The sequence below is a fragment of the Eschscholzia californica genome, unplaced genomic scaffold (genome assembly GCF_041429995.1).
Source record: "Eschscholzia californica isolate CP2 unplaced genomic scaffold, dmEscCali1.0.p SCAF_1, whole genome shotgun sequence".
Classification (NCBI taxonomy): Eukaryota; Viridiplantae; Streptophyta; class Magnoliopsida; order Ranunculales; family Papaveraceae; genus Eschscholzia; species Eschscholzia californica.
The window spans coordinates 83,005,160-83,020,530 of record NW_028238198.1 but is presented as its reverse complement, the minus strand read 5'-3'; the positions used below and the strand labels follow the sequence as shown (position 1 = coordinate 83,020,530).

The 15,371-nt window shown below is 37.5% G+C and overlaps 3 protein-coding genes across 8 annotated transcripts; 1 reads left to right on the top strand and 2 right to left on the bottom strand.

Moving 5' to 3' along the window:
* The first annotated feature begins 607 nt into the window (after nucleotides 1–607).
* Nucleotides 608–3,129, top strand: MEF18 (mitochondrial editing factor 18). Its single transcript, XM_086656641.1, has one exon. It carries the CDS (start codon nucleotides 767–769, stop codon nucleotides 2,873–2,875), a length of 2,109 nt encoding a protein of 702 aa, XP_086512767.1. The 5' UTR covers nucleotides 608–766; the 3' UTR covers nucleotides 2,876–3,129.
* Nucleotides 3,130–3,420: 291 nt separating this feature from the next.
* On the bottom strand, nucleotides 3,421–11,638 carry LOC147570062 (mediator of RNA polymerase II transcription subunit 33A-like). 6 transcript variants are annotated; one of them, XM_086656640.1, is made up of 14 exons: nucleotides 10,775–11,343; nucleotides 10,427–10,507; nucleotides 10,011–10,121; nucleotides 9,455–9,660; nucleotides 9,313–9,356; nucleotides 8,873–9,192; nucleotides 8,696–8,787; nucleotides 8,066–8,420; nucleotides 7,502–7,712; nucleotides 6,865–6,979; nucleotides 6,578–6,739; nucleotides 5,593–6,250; nucleotides 5,114–5,320; nucleotides 3,421–4,809 (listed from the first exon to the last, which is right to left on the bottom strand). In XM_086656640.1, the coding sequence occupies exons 4-14, from the start codon at nucleotides 9,455–9,457 to the stop codon at nucleotides 3,692–3,694; spliced, it is 3,285 nt and encodes a 1,094-aa protein (XP_086512766.1). In that variant the 5' UTR covers nucleotides 9,458–9,660; nucleotides 10,011–10,121; nucleotides 10,427–10,507; nucleotides 10,775–11,343; the 3' UTR covers nucleotides 3,421–3,691. The 6 variants fall into 6 exon arrangements, with proteins under 6 accessions (XP_086512766.1, XP_086512762.1, XP_086512765.1 ...); XM_086656636.1 differs by having other exon boundaries at nucleotides 9,313–9,660; nucleotides 10,775–11,508; XM_086656639.1 differs by lacking the exon at nucleotides 10,427–10,507 and having other exon boundaries at nucleotides 10,775–11,327.
* A 1,123-nt stretch (nucleotides 11,639–12,761) lies between these two features.
* Nucleotides 12,762–14,856, bottom strand: LSM2 (Small nuclear ribonucleoprotein family protein). Its single transcript, XM_086656634.1, has 3 exons — nucleotides 14,783–14,856; nucleotides 14,361–14,519; nucleotides 12,762–13,177 (listed from the first exon to the last, which is right to left on the bottom strand). Exons 1-3 carry the CDS (start codon nucleotides 14,783–14,785, stop codon nucleotides 13,058–13,060), a joined length of 282 nt encoding a protein of 93 aa, XP_086512760.1. The 5' UTR covers nucleotides 14,786–14,856; the 3' UTR covers nucleotides 12,762–13,057.
* Between the last annotated feature and the right edge of the window lie 515 nt (nucleotides 14,857–15,371).

The window sequence follows — 15,371 nt, the reverse complement described above, 5'->3', positions numbered from 1 at the left end:
AATCATCATCATCATCAATAACTCTTCTCAATAATTTCATCCCCAAAGCATCGTCCAACTATAACCCAATCTAGAACTTCTTATTATTATAATAGACAAGTACCCACCAACATGCCAGATCATAATCCTCCGCCACCACCAATACTTCACACTTCACCCATATACCCACAACCCTCTAAATCCCATTCTCATAACCATCAAAATTTTTAAAAAAAAGGTCTACCGAGAGATTCTGGTTGTTTTATCAAGATTTGGGGGTTTTGTGGAGAGTGTTTGAAGGGAAGGAAGATAAAATTGAATTGATGAGAAGGGAGAGTGAAGAAAAAAATAATTTTGAACATTGGAAAGGTAAATTGATTTGACAAATCATAATTACTCTTGGCACAAAATTCAGTTGCCAAAAAGTTATGAGCAGGGGTATTTCAAGTAAGAAAGTGCGAGATCAGTAACGGCGAACGGAACAAAAGACGGAAAAACGAAAAGGGGGTTAAATTAGAAGCTGGTCATCTTTGGGGGGTCATTTTAGTCAGTTGGTCATCTTTAGGGGGCCAAAATAGAATTAACATTCTCAAATAAGACTCAACTCAATTCTGGAGTATACATATAAGATTTAAAAAAATGCATATACAACTTCAGTAAAAAAAAAAAAAAAGGGACTCAAACTCTAATATTCAATCACTACTCCCATCTTTTGATTTTGTGGTTTGGTTGGTGACAATTGACAAACATGAAGTTCAAACCTTAACAGCTCTTATGATCTCCTGTCATGAGTTATATTATCAGACCTACCAAAATTCTTCACCCACTAATCTCTTCTCCTTCAATTTTACGATCAGATAAAAAATGGGTATCCATAATTCCGAGAAAAGATTCTTCAAAATTGCCCAGTTACCCAGAAGAGTTTCTTTCTTTGTTCATTAACATCCAAAAGAATCTTAAACACCCAAATTACTTGGTTTCAACCTTGAAGTCATGTTCATCCCACTTTGCAATCTCCCAAGGTGAACAAGTTCACTCTTTGGCTTTGAAATCTGGTCTTAATTTAAACATTTTTGTTCAAAACAGTTTGATTAATCTTTATGCAAAATGTGGGAGAATTGAGGAAGCTCATTCTATGTTTAATTCATGTTTATTGTTAGATACTGCATCTTGGAACATTTTGATCTCTGGGTATGTAAAATTAGATCGATTAGAAAATGCTTGTCAATTATTCGATGAAATGCCTGTTAGAAATTGTGTCTCCTTTACCACAATTATTATGGGCTTGGCTCAAAATGATAAATTTGTTGAAGCTTTGGAGGTTTTCAAGGAAATGCGAACCGCGGGTGTTTATCCAAATGAGGTTACTCTAGCCAGTGTGATCTCGGCTTACTCGCATATGGATGGAATGTATAATGGAAGTATGAATCATGCATTGGCCATTAAAGCGGGACTTCAAGATTTTAATCTAGTATCGACTAACTTGATTCATATTTATTCGTTTTGTTCAAAATTAGATGAAGCAAAAATTATTTTCGATGAGATGAGTGAAAGAAATATAGTTACGTGGAACGTAATGTTGAATGGTTATTCAAAGGCAGGTCATGTTGATTCGGCCAAAGATTTGTTCGAAAAGATGCCTTCAAAAGATATGGTTTCTTGGAGCACAATGATTGATGCGTTAGTACGTGAAGATAAGTTAAGCGACGCTTTAATTATGTATAGGGAGATGATAAGTTGTGGGTTTCGACCCAATGAAGTCACAATTGTGGATTTAGTTTCAGCTTGTGGTCGTTCGGTGAATATTAACGAGGGTCGGAAGCTACATTGTGCAAGTATAAAGAATGGTTTGGACTGCCATGTTTTCTTGCAAGCAACAATAATCCATTTCTATGCAGCTTGCAGGAGGATGGATTTAGCTCATTTGCAATTTGAATTGGGGAATAAAGAAAATATTTCGTCCTGGAATGCTCTTATTGCAGGTTTTGTTAGAAATAACATGGTAGATTTGTCAAGGAAAGTATTCGATTTGATGCCTCAAAGAGATGTTGTTTCATGGAGCTCTATGATTTCAGGTTATGCGCAAATTGGGCAATCTGAATCGGCATTAGAACTCTTCCGTGAGATGTTAATGAGTGGGATTCAACCGAATGAAATCACAATGGTGAGTATCCTCTCTGGAATTTCAAATTGTGGTTCACTAGAACAAGGGAAATGGATTCATGAATACATACTTGAAAATTTGATACCTCTTACTGATAACTTAACTGCCGCACTAATTGATATGTATGCCAAGTGTGGAAGCATCAACAATGCTCTGGAATTTTTCAATCAAGTGAGAGAAAAGACAACTTCAGTTTCACCGTGGAATGCGATAATCTTTGGTTTGGCCATGCATGGGCATGCGAAGATGTCTCTTAATGTGTTCTCGGATTTGAAAAGGACCCGAATCAGACCTAATTCGATTACATTTATAGGAGTCTTAACTGCATGTTGTCATACAGGACTGGTTGAGCTAGGGGAAGACTATTTCAAGTCTATGAAAATAATGTATAACATGGAGCCAAATATTAAGCACTATGGGTGTTTAGTGGATCTTTTGGGTAGGGCCGGGCGACTGGAAGAAGCTGAAAAGTTGATAAAAAACATGCCAATGAAAGCCGATGTCGTTATATGGGGGACATTGCTGTCTGCCTGCAAAACCCATGGAAATATGGAAATAGGAGAGAGAGCTGCAGAGAGTTTAGCGAACTTAGAACCAGCTCATGGTGCTGGTAGGGTTCTGCTATCGAGTATATACGCTGATGCTGGGAGGTGGGATGAGGTGTTTCTGGTGAGGACATCGATGCAGAGCCAGGGAGTGAAGAAATTGGCTGGGTGCAGTGGCCTTGCTTGATCAGCTTGACTTCATTCAAGTTCTTGCAGGTATTCTATAAAATCAGATCTTAAAATATAATCCAAAAACAAAATGTTCTTATTCCCTTTTTTCTTTTTCTTTTTGGCTTGGTGCATTGTGAATCAATTTCTTTGTTGTTCAAGTGTTGTCCAATGCAATATAATATTATATGCACCCTTGTTCCAGTGAGAAATGAACAAGTTGTATACGATCCGAATTCAAATAGAGCAAGTGATGACATAGTGACTGTCTAATTTTTGAAGGGTTGAGAAGATTTTTCGTATTCTTTTACTTTAGGTCTAGTTCAAGAATCAAAACGCGGGGAATCCTATTTTATCTTCCTTGTTATCTGTTGAGTCTTAATTGCATGTTTATAAGCCCGATTGACCGATTTTTTACAAAGACAACCTAGTGACAGGATGTTAACAGATAAGGTAGTCTGAACCTTTTAGTTTCAGTTGTAAGCAAGTTGATTCGATTCATAATTCAAACAAGCCATATGTAGATGATTAAGATTAAGATGAACACGAGAACTAAGACAAGCCTTAGATGAAAACAATGATAAATATCTCATTTCTTAAAGAAGTTAATCCTCAATGTTGTCTCTGTACATAAAATGCTAACCATCCAAGATATAATTTGAACATTTTCTGCATCGTTACATATACGATATGATGATCTTATAGAGACCATTTTTAGGTCTACCAATTGAAGATGGCAGACTTGACACTACGCATATGTAATTTGCTAACATCTAAAAACATTATACAACCATAAATCTTCAAAAAAAAATCGACGAAAAAGCAGGATTAATAATTACTCACTAGTCATTATAATCAGTTCAGCAGCTGCTCCCATTGCTCGAGTCCCACCTCTTTCTAATATCACTAGAGCAAGTTCCTCCTCATTCGAGTGTCTGAGTCCCTTGCTTAATCTCTTCAAGATAATTATATCAACTTCCAATAACCAAATCGGTGTACACCTCACAATCAAACTTAAAAACCCAGATGCATAAGCATGCCAAATAGCCCGGTCACAACCAAGTGAGATCTTTCCATCAAGCACACCTGCAAGAAATTCGAAATGGGCACCAATGACTTTGGCCCGTCTCTTCGAAGATGTTGATACTGACTCGATACCCCATGCGAATGTACCACACATAACTGCAAAATACGCAAGTGCATAACCACATAACATTGCACTTATTCCTCCGTGATTTCGTTCTTGGTCTGGTTCATGAATAGATAGAAACCAAGAAGGCAAAGTTTCTTGAATCAAGGATTGAACAAGAGCTGATCCGCCAGATAACCAAACTAATGACGCTCCAAGTGATGCAGCAAGCTTCACCTCTTTCATTGCTGCAGAAAGTGAAACCTGCCCATATTTCATCTCGTACTTGGTTTTCTTTAGCTTCTCAGTTCTATCTCTTTGGCCCTCATTTGCTGCTATTTCTCTCACTGAGGACATTAATAGAGAGAGGATCACTTCTGTCATGAACATCATGTCTCTGATGTCTCTATAAGCTCGTAAGTAAAGAATCCCAGGGGCAACTGGAGAGAACCCACCATTGAAACGAGAGCCGAATCCATGCCCGAGAAGTGGTCCAACATCACCATTACAAGTGAAAGGTGAACCAGTAAGGCCAAGTGTAGCCGTGAAGCAACTCTTCAAGAGTTGAACTACTGCATCATAGTTATGATGGAAAACAGTTCGAGATGCAGAAAAGATGAGGAAGTCGCTCCATCGTTTCACCTTTTGGGCCCATAATGATGCTACAATTGGCATGCAAGGCCATGGACAACTTGCTGCAAGGCCTTCTAATGCTGGCCCGGCAAGGTTTAAAAAGCGTTCTGATTCTTTGTCCAGTTTATAGGTTATTGTAAGGCTTACAAATGCCGCCAAAGGTAGTGGGAGTGTTGCTGGAGAGTTTCCAACTGCAAGCAGAATAAATTTCAGACTCTCATAATGATCATAAAGAATAGAAAGAACAAAGAAGTAAAATAGTTCCGTTACTAAATAACGTTAGATTTCGCAAAGAAAAAACCATTTAAATGAGCTAGGTTAGGATCATTGAAACATTTGAGTTGATGAAGTTCTGTTCTGGTAACAGTGTGAGAGAGAGAGACGATAGTAGTCGGTGTCTCAAAATTTTCGTTCATGTTCCAGATGCAGATTGAACTAATTCGTATTTACGAATAGATTATTATTGAAATAACTAATTAAGGGTGTCAACTAGACCTGTAACAAGGCTCGGGACATCAACACCAGTAGCAGCTAGAATTTTCTTGATCTGTTCCTCCATAGTCGATATATATGGAGCAGGGCTTGGCCAATCAGTTCCATTCATAGAAGCCGGTTTCCAAACGCCACGAGTTACCTCAGCAGAGAAGTAACTTACAATTGCCGCCAAAGATGCGGGAAGAAAGTCAGCTAAATCTTTGAGACCTGAATCAGATCAACTCAAAAAGTTTAACTAATGTGAATGACTTGTATTTAAGGCTCCAAATAGAAGCAAAATATGGTGCAAAATTAGTAGCTTTTGGCAACAGTTGAGTTGGCAAATTTTTTCTGTATTCGCCAATTAAGTCTTTGTTTACGTGTTTCTCTACTTCCTAAAGTGTCCACATATTACAAAAAAATCTAATACAATCTTTGATGATGTACGGAATAGTAAGAAAAATGTTAGTTCGTATCTGCTCAAGTCAATCAAGACCAACCTGTAGCTAATTCACGAGGTGAGAGTTTTCCATGTGAACAAGCTGTAAGAGCCGCATCAACAACAAATGGAACAGCTTCTAGGATTTCCCAGGCAGGTAATTTAGGTCTCAGAGAGAAATCTTCACTTCCAGGACCTGATGAAGTACTACTTCCAGACGTTAAAGGCAAGTTTCCTCCTTTATTAATCTTTCTGAACATCATATTTAGAAGAGTATCAACAATCTGATGAACTGGTGTTCCATGTACAAGACCAGAGAGAGTCGATACCAAACAAGCTTGATGCTGCCGATACCAGACTTTCAATTTCGGAAATGAATCTACAAAGATGGGTTCGACAGAGGATGAACTTGTCATTGGTGATTTTGTTCTGCTTCTATTTTGGTCCGTCCGTGAGTCATTAGAATGTACTAATTGAGAATTTCGAACCAATAGAAGATACTCAGGAGTTAAATGAGACCAGGCTGGAGGTACATCTCCAATGCAATGTTCGTGGGGTGGATGATTAAATCTCCAGAGTCTCAAGAGAAGAGTAAATGCATTTGAGAATACTGTATGTGCATTGATTTCTTCTCCTGTTGGGAGCTTCCACAAGACATTGGGCACACATGAACCAAATACCTCGCATATTGCCATTAAAGCACCTGCAAGTTCTGGAACCTAGAACAATGAAACATATTATTTCACAGATCAGAAAAAAAGATGCCAAGAAAATGAACAATTTCAAAAATAGAAAATCTTTTTCCCCTTCTGATCTTGTATTCTTGTAAGCTATAGTATTTCACTTTAAATACAATAAAGTGAGTATAGGGATTAATTATGATAGAGAAAAAATAAATGACTGAACTGGAAATCTTTTGTGGAGATCTTCATTTTCCTGGACTTGGACGGATAAGGTATCGGGCACAACGGTATTTTAATACCACCAGGGACGTGAAAATGCTAAAGAATCCAAAAAATTTGAAAAAAAAAGGTTATTTAACCTACCAAGCCATGCAATGATAAAATTTGGATCAGGTCAATAGGTCCTAAGCCAACAATCACTGTATGCAGTAAAGGAGCATTACTTATCAAATGGCTACCACTCCCAGAGTAATCAGCGGGAGCTGGAGGAGATAGCAGCTCTATAACAAAACGGACTGTGTACTCCTGCATTGCATGAAGAAGGATCAACACAAACTAAAGATATATATACATATATACATTTCATTTTTTATTTTCTCTTATACCGATATGTAGGGATTTAGTGTAAAAAACGTAAATTTGTTCATTACCTGTATGTTCCATCCTCGAACAAGAGATGCCCCACAAAGAATAGTAGCAGCAAATATTTTCTCATCTTCTGATCCATTCGTAGCAATCTCAAACAATTTTTTGAGCTCCGCTAAGCTTCAAACATCAAAACCATGAACTTACTCAAGGTAAATAAAATAGCATTTTTCAAGGGAATAAAGAGACCTCAAATAAATCTATCATAGGATCACTATATTTAGAAGCCAAAGTGTTGGTTAATCAAAATATGACGGCAAATCATGTTATGTACATTGGAGAAAAAAGGATTTAAGGCAGTGAATTGATTAAAAAAACTATAATTTGAAACTCATACTAAGACATTATCAGGGCCATTAACCTTAAATGACGCACGTTCGAATTCAATACCTAGAGAACCCAAAGGTAAAAACAAAAAGAAACTGTCATAAAGAAGAAATTAGATATCAAAAGTATGTTATTAAATTGGATAACAGATCTCATGGAACTATAGCTGGAGTAGGAAGTCCAAATAACAGTGGATCAAGCTTCTGATGGACGTTCATGATGAAGAAACACTTTCAGAAGTAATATTCCAACCAGACAGCTAGAAACTATGAGTAATGGTTTCATAAACTTTCGTTGAAACAAGTGTTAGCATACCTTGAAGCAGGTGCAGAGACCAAAGCATTCACCATTGCTGGGGTTAACGGCGCTCCTTTCATCAAGGATGACCAACCAAGCACTTGGCCTGGTGAAATGTGAGGTAATTGGCCGATTCGCCCGTTTATATAGCCGGGCCACAAATATGCCGATGTATCCAGTAGATCTCTAGCAATACAAGCCTCAACTATCAAATGTCGCATGTTTCCAGCTGCAAGCATATGCATGAGATGTTTAACGTTAACCTTCATAAATATACCAAACGCAATACGAAGGTAAGCCCACACAAGACATAGAAAATGAGGTTTTGATGAATGAAGGTTAAACAACATAAAGAATATCCTAGGTAAGCTCACTAGCAAGAAGCACATGAGCATTCCATATATCCAGATTCCAGGTAAATATCTGCACTCCACGAGAAAGAAACGTAACACTTCATACTTGCTTCATCATGTCGACTTTTCTCGTTAAATATGTATAACAAGCCTACTCACATTTTGGGCTTGTCTTACATGCATAAGAGGTGTAACTTACTATGTTATTGAAAAAGATATTTATCCTTACAACAGTTTATCGGCATGTCATTAGTGTTAATGCAATCGAAGTATCCGCTACCAACTGTGAGGCCTGAAACAGACATCATTGCTTTTGCTGCAGCTTGATTGGCTGCAGGAATAACAGATTGAGGTGGCGTAAGCAAGTCCTCATAATCTCCTAATGCCTTTAAGCTTGAAATCAAATCCTTCCGACGCTTTTCGGGAACCTGCTTGTTATTCCACTGACTGGAACTTTCCTGTTCCTTAATTACTGCAGCTTCCTCCTCATCAATAATATTGGCAATCGCAAGTGTCGTAATAGTCAACAACAAGCCTAATCGGGTATCAAGGCGAGGTACAGGGCCCTCAATTGGATCTCTTTCCTGACATACAAAACATAAGTCGTCAATAAAGGCAAGCACCAGTATCTGGTTATCCCGAAAATCACGGCAAATGAAGACATTAAACGACATGAAAAACTCTTCTATATTATCCACGAATGTTTTGACATTGAAATGTTAACATATACAAGAATTATCCCAGATACTGGCATCACCAAGGAGAAGGGGAAATCATTTTATCCGCTTGAAAAGTAAAGTATCAACTTCTGTTTTTTCTTTTCTTGGCCCTATTTAACCCAAGTGGAACATATAATTACCCTTTGAACATGTCTAATTGCAGCAAACCAAAGACCTAAGAAGGTATCATGCCAGGTAGTACCATTAATTGCTTGAAGAGATCTGATGAGACCTATATGAACTAGAATACATTAGAACATACCCATATTAGATAATATGTAAAGCTTAAAAGTGTGGAATGCACAACTTCCACTTACCACTAAGAACGTCAATGGCACAAGTTGCTGCAACTTGTACTCTATCGCTGGTATCCTCCAGAAACAGGTCAAGAGGAAGCCAGATCGCAGAACAACTAGTTCCCCGATACTGACCAGCAGGAGGAGTCAGGTACCCAGAAGCTATAACTGCACTGACTTCTGGTTTCGTACTAGTTTTCCTTCCTCGAATTGATAATTTACGTGTATTTGATGAGAAACTTTGAAGGACTTCCGGCGATATTACTTTTGAACTCCGTAATGCTGAAGAGTGTGTCACAATCAGTTGTAAACGCTGAAGAAATCCTCCCCAACGTGTCTGCCTAAGAAGATGTCAGATGGTTTTAGTAAATTGAACGTTCTATTCTATTATCAACACATCACAAGTCAAACTCAAACTAACGAACTGCATAAATTGCAAGTTAAAGTAATAAAACTCTCACATGTTTTCAGGTGCTAAACGAAGAAGTCTGGAAGTTAATTTATTCTGCAAAAATTGACTGATAAGCTCAATAGCCGTCACAGTATTTGCTTTTTGGAGTCTCTCACAATGTTCACTTATCTTCTCAGTTAAGTTGTCATTACCATCGATTTCCATATTTTGTGGCTTAGTTTCCCATATGGACTTCTTATCCTGGGTCAGTTCCAATAGCCCTTCATCATCTAAAGTTGCATCAAGTAACTGCCACACAATGGAAAAGACAAATTCAACTACAAGTATGCCTGGTTCAGATGCTTGAACACCAAATATCTGTGAAAGATGAAGAACATCATCTATAGCTTTCATGTTCCTGCACAGAATAGATGTCTATGAAATTATTACAGCCGTGCCACTCAAAGTAACATCAATTTGAAGTAAACAAACCATTTCAATAGCTGCTTAGTTCCACATATGAGATATAATAAAACCATAGGAAAATGTATCAATTTCTATTTTCTTTATTCGATAAAAAATCCATGGTTCTATTAGATTAAGTGGGACGAGTTACAACACCAATTGTTCAAAACTACTATATCTTTGTTTAGTTACAAGTATTTAGACTGCTATATATAAATATAGCCTATTTCAAGTCGGGTAATATAAGAAGTATATCATCAATGATTGATCTCACGAATGGAACGATGTAAAACAACAACTCACATTTGATCATTTAAGCCATTAATTTGAGATGCGAATGAAAAGGCATGTATCTTTGTAAGTGCCATATAGAGCCTATAAGCAGCTGGTTGGGACCGCCGATTGGGAATCACCCTGTACGAAAAAGGGAAGATTATTATATATGAGCAACAATACTAAATAAGAACAATGGTTTCATAGGAAACAAGATTCTCAACAGTAAAATATTTTCATGATCAATCACCAAACCAACTAAGCTAGCTGCAAATAGCGATCTGTGAGGAAAGTATACAGTGGGTAAGAGAACAGAAACGACTATCGCCACATTACGAAAAGCATAAGATATAGAACATAATTCCAACTCCTCATAGGTATCAATATACTTCTACTTAAGCTGATAATCACAAATGACAGAAGAAAACAGTAATTCTGATAATCACCTCTAGTTCATGAAGCTAGTAACTTTTCAAAAGAAGATAAAAATTGTTAAGTTTGTAGTCATCCAACTCAAAACCAATCGGCTTAGACATTATATTCTTGGTTACTAAATCGTCTTTCTCCTACGTGGGACTATTCTCACAACAACATTCTGAAATGCCATAAACCCAAATAATGGACTTGACAGACTCAAGAATTTGCAATACCCATTGACTAAAACACAAAAATAAAAGGCCCCAAAGAACCAATTTTCAATTTACAGAATCAACCCAGATCACAAATACCAAATTAGAGTCCATAAACAAGAGAGAGAGAGAGAGAGAGAGAGAGAGAGAGAGAGAGATATATACCTGGAAGAAAGAAGAGCAAGAACAAGCATAGGATGGACCATTTTAGCTGTCAAAGCCCTCTCTAAATACTTCCACAAGATTGGAACATTATTCTCCCAGCAAATGTGAGAAACCAATAGATTTGCAAGTTCAATTGAAGGCAGTGTAATACCTAAAGAAGTCAAATTAGAAGATATATGTATTCCCCATTGTAATGGATCCATACCCTTATTTTGTGCAACCAGTGTGAACTCAATAACACTATCCCAGATACCCATTTCTTTTTCTTCTTCCATCTTTTCTAGAGAGAGAAAGAGAGAGAGAGAGAGAGAGAGAGAGAGAGAGAGAGAGAGAGAGAGAGAGAGAGAGAGAAACTTGGATCACATATTACCCAAATTGAGATCCTTAATCAGTCAAATACATGAAGTAGAAGCAGTAGCTAAAGCAAGAGAGATAGAGAGAGAGATGATGAGAGTTTGTTGTTTAGCAGAGAGAGAGAGAAACAAAAGAAAGAAAGAAAGAAAGGGGATATTGTTGTTGTTACAGAGGAATCCGTCCCCTGTTTTTTAGGACCATTATTTTTTGTTGTTGTTGTTGTAATGTGTGTGAGTGTGGGGATTTGTAGGTCTTTTTCCAAAATCATAAATTGGACGAATCATCCAGGAAGGATGATGGAATGGAATGGGATAGGATATAGATAGATAGATAGATAATTGGACATTCGTGGCTATTCCTGTATCGCAAATAATACCTCCGGACCAAATGAATAAGATTGAGGTAAGACTTAAGAGGGTTCATTTGCTCCCTATTGAAGGGGTCAATTTCATTTTTCTTCTAAAGATGCTTTCACGTTATATGATGTGCTATGCCTCCTACTACTTTTTCAACTCACATAAATTTTAGGGGGAGACACTTTGAGGCATCTCGAAAAAAAAAAATCTCTACAGTAGTTAGAAATTGGATAACAAAATCTTGGACGTCCTTACTACCTCTTTTTTTACTCGGTGACAAGAGTTCCAACGGACTGATATAGTTGGCCACCCTTCAAAAAGGATTCCCTTTTCTTTTTTTTTCTTCTCCTGTCACCATCACCAACCCCGACCACTACCACCGACTTCTCTCTCTCTCTCTCTCTCTCTCTCCTTCTCTTTCTCATCTCTTCCTCTCTCTCTCTCTCTCTCTCTCTCTCCTTCATCCTTTCTCCCTCCCTCATTGGGAAGAGGTTTCAAATCATGAAGATTTTCGCCTGAAACACTATAAAGCTCGTTTAAAGATTCAAGGGCGACCGACTACAAACATCTATGGTTGCTCGTCACGAGATGTTTTGCTATCAACAGTCCACAACGCTCGATCAAGTACCTAAGACCTTGGAAATGGTTCCCCTAAAAACCTTCCTCGAAGGGTTTAGTATTTCAGGCGAACCCGCCATAAGGTTTCCTCCGCCTGAGACAATTTCCCTTCTTATGAGAGGAAAGGGGTTGCGGCGAAGGTTGAAGGGATCCCTTCTTTTGCACGGAAAAGTAAATGAGAGACAAAGATATAGAGAGAAATGGTGGTGGTAGTCAGAAATAGTAGTCAACGGTAGGGGAAAAAAGAAGTTGAACTTTTCACGAGTCGCACCGACTTAAAAGAAGAGTGAGGTAGTACAGTCTTAGGGGCAAGTTCTTCTACCCAAAAATCTCAGATGCCCCCAAGATTTTGGAAAATGCCCCAAAGTCCCGGCTCTGTATCCTGCGAAATCAGGCCCTGTGTCATTTCTGGGTTATAGTAGATCATCCTTCTCCGACTGAACCATGGAAACTATTGCATGAACAGATCAGTGTTAGACTTTTGAAACACATTAGACTTTTGAAACACGACAATGTAAAGACGTGCAGAAAGTTCAGACTGAACCACGTGCAGAAAGTTCCGACATGAAACAGATCATTCTTAAATTTTTGGATAGACATGAGAGATTGAGAGGTCGATATGTAAAAACGTCCCGAACGTTTTTCCTTCCCACAAACTCTTACTCAGAACAAGACCTTTAACTGGCATAGAAAATGAAGTCAATAATACAAAGCCGGAGAAGTCAGATAAAAACTCCCAAAATGTTAAGAACTGAAACAGTAATAACAATGACCTAAAATGACATCTCAAATATTTAAATTCTGAACCAGAAACATAGCTTAGCAAATACAATGTTAATCTTCACCTATTAATTGACATAATCCTATAAGATGGTAAATATAGGACCATCAACTGTCTCCTCTCACTGATTCAATTCCATCTCTGTTTTTAAACTCAATAGGTGAAAAAGTAAAATCAGCCGCCTCGAGCTTCTCTCCTTGTGGCATCATGAAGGAGTTCAACATCGACTCCTTCTGGGGGTAGCTGCACATATCTCACAACTGAACCTCTGATGAAGCAGTTCCTTACTGATAGCTGCCATAGTTTTGAGAGAAGACTATCAAATTGTGAGCATTAAAAAAAAGAAACGTCTACAACAGAATTTGCAGGTTGTAGAACAAAAGGTATGATGTATAAAGAGAACATTTGAAGTTAGTTGATGAGTATAGAATAGATTGAACAATATTTTCTTAGGGTCCCAATCGACTAGGTCGTACTAACAGTCACGAGCGGAACCAGGAATTTATATACAAAGGGATGGTTACATAGGTTAATTTAATTAATGTAACAACAGCAAAATTTGAACCTATTAAGACCACTCAAAGGGTAGACAATGAGTAGGACAGCTCTGACTATACCCGTCTCCAGTAACGGTCACCCGAATATAAACTTCAAATGGCGCTCGGGTGGTTTTATGATCTAAGCGTCCTGGCGAGGTTTTGATATGCTTTAAACCCTAGTTAGATCCATAAACCCTTATCAAATAACATTGTATCTCTCTCTGAGAGCTCGAGCTTTAGGGAAACTAAAGGTTAACATTCCAATCATGGAAGATGTCTCCTTGGGTTGGAGTATCCCACACAAAGCTGATGCTGAGTAATGATGTATGTATCATATCTTGCCAGTTAGACTGTCCTTCCGATAAAAGAGTTTGACCTCTTACAAATTACAATGATGTCGGTTGATCATTAACAAAAAGGATTCATAGTCCATAAACGTCATTCAACACACAGACACACACGCACATATATTAGTGGTGGCTTAATTCACTTGGTTTCGAACATTTTCTTACTCTCTGGATCACCGACTTCTAGCAAAACAGTATTACTAGATTTAATCACTCTACAGATAAGACATACAACAAAACAGAACCTCTATGTTCATCATCCCAAAACCATATTATCGGACCATCTCAGACACTCATTAACTCCCAAAACTACTCTCACCACTATGTTTATCATCCCAAACTAAAAGAGCTTAAACCTAAATATTTCTTCACCTTAAACCTTGAAGTTTCAGGAACAATCCTACACCCTAAACCCTAAATTATTGAACACCATCAACCCAAGTATCTATTTCAAATATCCCCAAGCTGAAAAAGAAAGTAATTAACCAACGACAAGCAAGCAGGATACTAAGGTTCCATGTAAACTCAATAATTTAACTATGATAAAACCCAAAACCCTAAAAATTATTCCAAAGAGTGAAGAAAACATACCATGTGAGGATACTTGTTTTGATCAACAACTCTAGTATTCTCTAACTTTATATTAAGGTACTGATCAACTGAATGAAGTGTCCCTCTTATTGCTAAATCATTCTTCAACTCAACTGTTACTTCCCTGCCTACTAAATCCTTGAAATAAGAAAAAAACAACTGCACACAAAAAAATGAAGAAAATATCAAATACCCAGAGTTCATTAATGAAAACCAATGAAGAAATTCAATAGAAAACTAAGAAAAAATTCATTAAAGCATAAGATCTATATGAAAAATTTAGGTTAAAAGAAAGCCAGAAGAAACAGAGACACATATAAGTCAAAGAGTAGAATCTAGGGTTAACAAAGGATTGAAGAGAACATTAAGAAGCACCAATTTCAATTGATAACCGAATCGATGCAAGAAGGAAGAAGGATTACCATTTTTCTTTCTTCTATTCACGCCCTAGTTCAACTATTACTATCCTGATCATTGAAACTTGAAGCCCCCCTTATATTACATGATTAAATGACTAAGTAACCCTTATTACTATCATTGTTTATGATATCTACACCCAAGTTTTACTCCTTACACCACATTTATTGTGAGTAAATTTCATAGGCGCTCCCCTTTCATATTTCAACCCCAATAATGACTAGTTGTTTGTATCCCTCTTGATTCAATCATTAATTAGTTAGGTAATTTTTGTCCGCGAAATCACATCCCATTCCCACATTAAGATATGTAATTTCGTGAAATCACATCCCATTCCCACATTAAGATATGTAAATTCGCGAAATCACATCCCATTCCCACGGGCTGGACATAACCCCGTAATATTCTATGTCGTGCCTCAGGGCTAATTTGTATCATACAGTACCCATGTCGTGCCTCAGGGCTAATTTGTATCATACAGTACCCAATAGATACTATTTTAGATTCATCGGCATTCAACTTTCAAACTATTTTTTTTCAACAATTTTTTTTGTTGAGAAAAACTTTAATTGTCAATGTCTAGTTCAATGAAGT

Coding starts and splice junctions, on each gene's coding strand:
- MEF18 (XM_086656641.1), top strand. CDS start 767: ATGAGTTATATTATCAGACCTACCAAAATTCTTCACCCACTAATCTCT.
- LOC147570062 (XM_086656635.1), bottom strand. CDS start 11,049: ATGGAAGAAGAAAAAGAAATGGGTATCTGGGATAGTGTTATTGAGTTC. Junction 8,788..8,872: donor TGCCATTGACGTTCTTAGTG/GTAAGTGGAAGT, acceptor TAGTTCATATAG/GTCTCATCAGATCTCTTCAA. Junction 4,810..5,113: donor TGTCCCGAGCCTTGTTACAG/GTCTAGTTGACA, acceptor TTCTGCTTGCAG/TTGGAAACTCTCCAGCAACA.
- LSM2 (XM_086656634.1), bottom strand. Junction 13,178..14,360: donor AAAACAAGTATCCTCACATG/GTATGTTTTCTT, acceptor AAACTATGGCAG/CTATCAGTAAGGAACTGCTT.